We start from the raw sequence: 8,134 nt of genomic DNA on the forward strand, positions 1-8,134 counted from the left end.
TCCGGCAGTGCGTTCCAGGAGCGGTGCGTCTGCTGCAGTGCAGAGATCATTTCCGTACCGAGTCTATTGCTGCGCTGCAAGCACTGAATTAAAGTAACAGCGCACTGTTTGCAGTAAATATGAACATGACTTGACACGAAAATGTAGTAATTACACCATAAATGCATATTATTAAAGTCTACTGTGTTTCAGAGTCAACACGTATGGCGTTTTGGCTAGGTTTAAATGGAAAGAGCACTTTTAGATAAAGAAGGCAATAATAGATGGCACTCGTGGAGGTAGGAAAACAAAGTTCTTTATGAACCGCAGGATTGCTTGTAATAAAGATTTAAATGCAAAAGGAAAGGCAGTAGAGCTGACTATTTCTGTCAGTGGTAAGTTTGTGATAACAAGAAAAGTAGTTTAAATGTTTTGCCAACTGCTTGAGCAACTTAATATATAAATCTAGAAGTAAATGCAAAAGTAAAAAGCATTGAATAATGTGTTGCTTATATTTATTGTGCTTAAACATGTTTGTGAAAGATTGTATTACTGTACTCTGTAAAAAAAGAATTGCAATGCTGAAAAAGCATGTTCAGTGACAATGTTTGGATTTGAAATCAAAATAATGTATAAATGTTGTGTTTGTGGTAAACCGCCACGGATCAGTACACTCACACACTCCTGTGTGAAAGCTGCTTCTCCTCTCACAAGAGTCACCTAAGAGGGGAATTCCCACCGTTTTCAAAAATGAAATTCAGGCCCTGAATAAATGTCTAAAAATCCTGATTGGAGTATCACTATAAATAGTTATAAATTATAAAAAGAAGGCTTTAAAAAGATCGGTATCGGTGATCGTATCAGCAGAAACTGCTTTCTGTGATGGTCGATCGACATCAAAAATCCTGATCGGAGCACCCCTAGTTTTGTTTTCATGCTGCTAAAAGGACCAACGTGGAGCCGACCGTGAAGGCACGCTCTTAATGTACTAATGCATAAAACAGCAATATAGCATGCAAGAGAAATCTGTCATCACATCACAAAACAGTTGCCCAGAGTAATATATTTTATGGTATAAATCAGCAAAAAATAAATCATTTTGTATTTCATTATGTTTCTATACTTTATACAAAGCTAATAACTTCTTTGCAATAAAGGTTTTCCTCCAAACAGCTCGCCTTCTTCAGGAAGGTGCCGACCTCTGTTGCTATGGTTTGATTAGAGATGCTTTGGATTAGGGATGCGAGGGTTCAATGATACAAAAACATTTCCATTCCACAAGCACGACCGCAGCTTGGCAGTCAGGGACATAGTTCCCCTTTCTGATGTCTCTTTCTCTGGACAGCAGCGAAAGCGTTTTCATCTGCTGCACTGAATCATCTGCTTTGCATTCATCAGTCCACCAAAACTCATTTACATTTTGCTTTTCCACATTGGTTTCCATCTTGCAATTACCATAAAATGGCATTTTTAATACTAGTCTTGATCTGTCTGTTTTTTACTGGTCAGTTATATAATTATATACAGAATAAAGCCTCAAAGTGCATGGTATGAATCCTAACCAAAGCACATCAGCCATTCCTACAATGCATTTTATTTAGAAATATAAGTATACTTAGAAATATTTACAAAGTATTTAGATTCAGAAGTGTTTGTTTCCTCATTTGTTCCTTTATTTAATTAAAACATATCAAACCACCATTCATTAAAATATTGCTTTCAACTTCTAAGTTCACACTGCATTCAAAAATTCAGTAAGCTTTTCTTTTAAGAAATGAATACTTTTATTCAGCAAGGATGCATTCAATTGATCAAAGGTGATGACAGTAAATACTTTTACATTGTTACAAAAAAAATAAATGCTGTTCTTTTGCACTTTCTATTCATGAAAAAAGCCTGAAAAAAATATCACAGTTTCCACATAAAATAATAAACAACACAAATTGAGTGATTTCTGAAGATCATGTGATACTGAAGACTGGAGTAAAGATGCTGAAAATTCAGCTTTGATCACAGAAATTAATTATATTTTAACAGATATTACAGAAATAGAAAACAGTTATTTTACATTGTAATAATTTTTCACAATATTACTATTTTTACTGTATTTTTGAGCAAATAAATGCAGCCTTGGTGATTAGAAGAGACTTCTTTCAAACACATGAAAAAAAAACATACCAACCCCAAACTTTGTTTATGGTAAACCCTTTTTAATATAAATACCTCCTTAATAAGAGGTATGTACATTTAATAGAGGTTACAGAGGAACTGCAGAACCAGAAAGACTAACATCAAGGTGTACAACATGGGTATTTTTCTCACACTAATTGACGAGGTCTTTCCTATGGCTAAACTGCCTCTTTCCAAAAGTATTACAGGATCAGCTGCCTTACTGCGCCCTTTTTTTAAATGACGGGTGCTTTGAAGATTTTCCTCTTGCCCTGGTCAGCTCTGCATTAACTGACTGAACTCTGGGTAACTCTACAAGCATGTCCTAAATTAAATTTCTCCTCGTTATATTTTAGAAAAGGGTTCCTTCTAAAGGGGGTCATCGTGATATTTGGAGGGGGTTTGAAAATAGTTTAAAACCCCTGCCTTTCACCAACCCCTTTTGTTTTTTAATGATCAACACATTCATTCAGCATTTACTTCCAAAAACTCGAAAGTGTAAATATGCAAACGGCTGAAAGGAGCAGGCATTAAGCTCAAAGGAGAAGGCATTACAGCGAAGGATCTGCAAATAAAGACTTGACTATTTGAAAACACAAGCCCACTACTCTGCATTGTTTGAAGCTGATTCAGTTGTCTGTGGCTTCAGGGACTCTTATTAGCAAGTGAAGCAATTAGCATGTCAATGGGCTTGTTGAAGCTCTCCAACACCTTTTTGATGGTTGAAAGTGTGAGTCAGAAGAGCTGAACCTCCTGCGGACAGCAGAAACACAGCCACCCCCAACAAGACTGAAGAGGAGCAATGACAATCCAGCGGATGATGAAGACTCAACCGAATGTAACCAATGCAGACGGTTTAGCTGATCATAGCTGGACTGCAGGCTGGTTTTAAAGGGGTTCTGACCACTTCTTTAGACTTTTAGGCTGGGAGACCAGCTAAAACCAGCTCCTTCCAGCTTAAACCAGCCTACCAGCTGGGCTGGTTTGAGCCATTTTTTTCCCCAGCAAAAATGTACACATTTTTAAATTGGACACGGACACTTTGATTGTTTATAATATCATCGTAAAATATAACCACTATTATTGCACTGCTCTTTATTATAAAGTTGTATATGTGACCCTGGACCACAAAACCAGTCATAAGGGTCCATTTTTTTTTTTTATTGAGATGTATACCTCATCTGAAAGTGGAATAAATACAGAATAAATAAGCTTTCCATTGATGTATGGTTTGTTAGGATCGGACAATATCTGGCTGAGATACAACTATTTGAAAATCTGGAATCTGAGGGTGCAAAAAAATCAAAATATTGAGAAAATCGCATTTAAAGTTGTCCAAATTAAGTTCTTAGCAATGCATATTACTAATCAAAAATTAAGTTTTGATATATTAACGATAGGAAATGTACAAAATATCTTCATGAAACATGATCTTTACTATCCTAATGATTTTTGGCATAAAAGAAAAATCAATAATTTTGACCCATACAATGTATTGTTGGCTATTACTACAAATATACCCCAGCGACTTAAGACTGCTTTTGTGCTCCAGGGTCACATATATTGCATCCAACTTCATCTGCATACATTACAGTCACATACAGTGATATACAATATAGCAAATCTCAACTGTCTGACAGTGTATTTTAGTATCACTGACTTACTAGATTTTTATTAAAGGGGTCATATGATGCGATTTAAATTTTTCCTTTGTCTTTGGAGTGTTACAAGCTGTTGGTGCATAAAGAAGATCTGTAAAGTTGCAAAGACTAAAGTCTCAAATCCAAAGAGATATTCTTTATAAAAGTTAAGAGTCAACCACGCCTACCTAAAACGGGTCGTTCTAACACGCCCCCACATATCTACCTCACTATGTGGGAAGATTTGCATAACGCCGCCCAAATGTGCACGCAAAGAAAGAAGGCGTAACTTTTATTCTCGCTGTAGTATTGTTGCCGCCTCCATATCCTGAAGACGCTGTGTGATTCGTGGTGAAAGCGAAACTACTTTGTTTGGTCCAAAATAATGTTCTTTTTAACAGCATCATATGACCCCTTTAATATTCTGAATATTTGTTTTATGTTTTCATTTTCATTATAAAGTTTGTCATTTTGTTGTTAAGTTTTGAGAAACAAAAATACAAAGAAATACAATTTTTTTAATATTTTAAATAATGACTATCCTTTATAGTTTTGATTTAGTTACAGTTTTAGTTAACTGTAATACCCTATTAAGAAATTATAAACATTAATGTCATGATTAAACAATGTGCACTAGATTAAGTTCGAACAATAAGAAACCTGCGAAATGTTAATATTTTTAAATATTGTATTGTTTTGTCCAACTTTCTTTGTTTCTATGTTTTCACTTTATTTAGTTTTTTTTTTAAATTTTATCTATAGCCTATTTGTCAATGTTTACAACCAATTTTTCAATAAAAACACAAGAACTCATTGCGCATGCGCCCCCTTTTCAAACGTTCCCATTCTGAGCCGTTCACACTGAACGCATCAGAAACGCGGCGTTCTAAAACCCCGTTGCTTTAATACATTAATTAATTTTAAAAAGCATCTGTACATCTCTTGTTTTTTATTCCACTGTCCTACTTCTCGCGTTCATAATAGTGATGGGAAGTTCGGATCATTTTACCGACTCGGACCTTTGAGTCTCGTTCAGCAAAATGAACGAATCTTTTTTCGAGTCATTTCGTTCATTTTAGCAAAATACAATTAAAATGTTACGTGTTACTTCCCTAATACGTCTACTACTTGCGCAAACGTTGATCACACTACAAACAATACAAAACTGCTATAAGAAACAGAAAATATTAATTCATTGTTTAGCTGGGTCTTCAGTCTATGATTAGCTCACCACCTCTTATCTGACAAGTCTTCGGGTTCGGGGTTATGGGGCTGTCACGTGATGAATGAACGACTCAAACCCGAAGACTCGAGATGAACTAATCAATTCTCTTTCCGGCTCAGACTGCATAGGTTAAAGCGTATGGGGCTGTCACGTGATGAACGAACGACTCGAAAAACCCGAAGACTCGAGATGAACTAATCAATTCTCTTTCCGGCTCAGACTGCATAGGTTAAAGCGTATGGGGCTGTCACGTGATGAACGAACGACTCGAAAAACCCGAAGACTCGAAACAGGTGAACTACTTGACTAATTCCAGTACAGAACCTATAGGATGTTGCGCATGCGCGACTGAACGAATCACTCCCCGATACGACTCGTTCCTCCCGAGTCACATTAAAGATTCGTTCAAAATGAACGAATCATTCATGAACGACCCATCACTAGTTCATAAACGCAAAAAACGCGTTCAGTGTGAACGACCCTAAGCCGTCTACACTGCAAACATACAAATTCACAACTGCAGCGTTCAAGCCTGAGGTGAAAGTAGTAGTTGTACTCAAACACTTGCAGACCAACACTAAGTCGCAAGACTGATGCACATGAATCAGCAACGTGGTGTTGTGCTAATCAATAATGAGCTCAGCTCCTCCAGAGATTAGCACAGGACGATTAACACCAGGAACGTCCCATCCCCCTTTCAACTCCAGCCAAATGGCCAAAAAAAGAGCGCAAATTCAAAACAGGAAATCTGAACATCTGTCACCCTCCTCCCTGCAGGGATGGAAATTAACTAACAAGAAATCACTCCCAAAATATGCATCTGATTATCAACAGCCAATTTCATCAAACAAACCCGACGGCTCTGGTGTAACATTGATCTGGATCTGCTTAGAATGTATTCAATAATTGAGCAGAAATATGACCAAACGCATATGCATATGATAATAAATCATCTCACATTTTCAAAAAGACGGAACTGGAACGCAACATTTAGGCTACTTCAGTTTCTTAAAACTGACTTCAACTTTAATGAAACATTTCTTTGGTTGGATGGTTTGAATAAACGTGATGTTTAGACTTCATGAAAAGCGTGTTGGACAGCAAAAACACTTTTTATTTTTGCAGAGACTCTTCAAATAAACAAATAAATAAATTCTCGCAATGTTATTTCTCCAAGCACACAAACAGAGCGTTCCCATCCCGTTTGAGGAAAGCTCCTCATAAACGCAGAAAGTGTTACCTGCGTGTGTGAACGCTGTGAGGAGGATGGACAGCAGCAATAGAGGAGTTCTGGCTGTAATCCTCAGTGTGTACATGCTTCCTGGGATGCAGCTGGGTTTGGGAATCAGTGCGTTTAAACCTCCAGACCTCTCCACGAGTGCGGAGTGAGTTTGCGCGTGCGGACAAAGCGTGTTGCGTCTCAAGTGTGCAGTGAATACAACGCTTTCTGATGGTTCGTTTGCAGAAGAATAGCGCGTTTCATCCCGCTCCGTCGAAAGGTGTTCGTCGACCGCCGCTGATCCCGTTCAAGCGTCCCGAAGTCTCCTGATGGAAAAGCGAGCGAGTGACTGCAGCTCCTCGGGACGTAGGACGGATCCATCGCGAGGGAGGGAAGCGAATCTGCGAATCCGACTCCGGCGAAGGCGCAGCTCATTAATATTCATTACCCTCAATCAGCAGGCCCGCTTGATTTGCTGGAACGCAAACGTTGATTGGCTAATGAATATTAAAGAGGTCACGTGTCACGACGCTCCAAGAAGGTTATCAGGAATTTCTAGCCATAGTAGGATTAGTGAATTGGAAATGGGATTAGAAATTTGAAAACCTTGAAAAAACACGACACCTAGTGGTGAAAAAAGATAAAAAAATGTATTAAAAGAAAAAAAATTATTTAGCGAGGATGCATTCATTTAATCAAAATTTACAGTCAAGACGTTTGCGTCGTTACAAAAGATTTATATGTCAAATAAATGCTGTTTTTTTTACTTTTTATTAATTAAAGAATCCATAAAAAATGATAAATCTTCACAAAACTTTAAGCAGTGCAATTGTTTTAACAGTGATAATAAAAAGAAATGAATAATCAATAAACAATCAAATCAATTAAAATCGATCAAATCCAATTCTTTAAAAAAAAAAGAGATTCCATGCTTGTTTTCAACATTTAAACCCTGACCAGACATCTCTCACGTTTCAAATTCACATGTAGAGAATTCACAAATATAGAGAATTATACAGGGCTAGGAACAGGTTTGCGTATCTGCATCTCTGTTTATGAGACTGTCAGCTGTGTGGAAGGATCATACTTTCATAGCTGCCAGAATTTCATAACCAAATACAATTAAACAACACTAAATAAATAAAGCACAACGTTTCCTTTCCATATTATGCACATTACAGTTTCATATGAATGCATACACATTCTAAAATGAGCCAGCTAAACATTTTTATTGATTATAACATTTACAAATGTAAAAACAAAAGTTTCTTGAGCAGCAAATCAGCATATTAGCATTGTGAAGCGTGACATAAAATTAAAGAGAAGTCTATTTTTAATTGAACAGTTTAGTGAACCTTTAGACTGTTGCTGTCAAACGATTAATCGCGATTAATCGCATACAAAATAAAAGTTTGTGTTTACATATGTGTACTGTGTATATTTATTATGTATATATAAATACACACACATACAGTAAATATTAAGAAAATATTTACATGCATATATTTATATTCTTACATTGTATATTATATATAAATATATTTAACGTATAAACATAGCATTTTTCATGAATATATATACATGCATGTGTTTGTATTTATATATACATAATAAATATACCCAGTATACACATATACTATGTAAACAAAAACTTTTATTTTGGATGCGATTAATCGTTTGACAGCACTAATATAAATAAATAAATAAATGTGTTTTGATGAATATATTTGCTATATCAGGATTTTATGGCTCATTTTATGGATATTCAGAGGCCTAAAATTTACAAAAATTGCCAAAAAAGATGAAATTCTTATAGCTTGTAATGAGATCTTTAAATAAAATAAATAAATAAGTATAGTGGATACTTACATAAGATGCATATAAATATCATTTGTCGATGAC

The 8,134-nt window shown here is 36.0% G+C and overlaps 1 protein-coding gene across 1 annotated transcript in view; it reads right to left on the bottom strand.

Annotated features, from left to right (window-relative positions):
* The window catches only part of LOC107702585 (tyrosine-protein kinase transmembrane receptor ROR2-like), an 89,441-nt gene extending 82,788 nt beyond the window's left edge, over positions 1 to 6,653 (bottom strand). Inside the window, exons 1-2 of the mRNA XM_016504942.1 lie at positions 6,544 to 6,653; positions 6,254 to 6,512 (exon numbers count right to left, since the gene is read on the bottom strand). Coding sequence (XP_016360428.1) covers positions 6,254 to 6,329 — 76 coding nt within the window. The 5' untranslated portion in view covers positions 6,330 to 6,512; positions 6,544 to 6,653. The remainder of the gene's footprint in view (positions 1 to 6,253; positions 6,513 to 6,543) is intronic.
* Between the last annotated feature and the right edge of the window lie 1,481 nt (positions 6,654 to 8,134).

Source organism: Sinocyclocheilus anshuiensis, unplaced genomic scaffold (assembly GCF_001515605.1).
Source record: "Sinocyclocheilus anshuiensis isolate Anshui unplaced genomic scaffold, SAMN03320099.WGS_v1.1 scaffold210, whole genome shotgun sequence".
In the NCBI taxonomy this organism is placed as follows: domain Eukaryota; kingdom Metazoa; phylum Chordata; class Actinopteri; order Cypriniformes; family Cyprinidae; genus Sinocyclocheilus; species Sinocyclocheilus anshuiensis.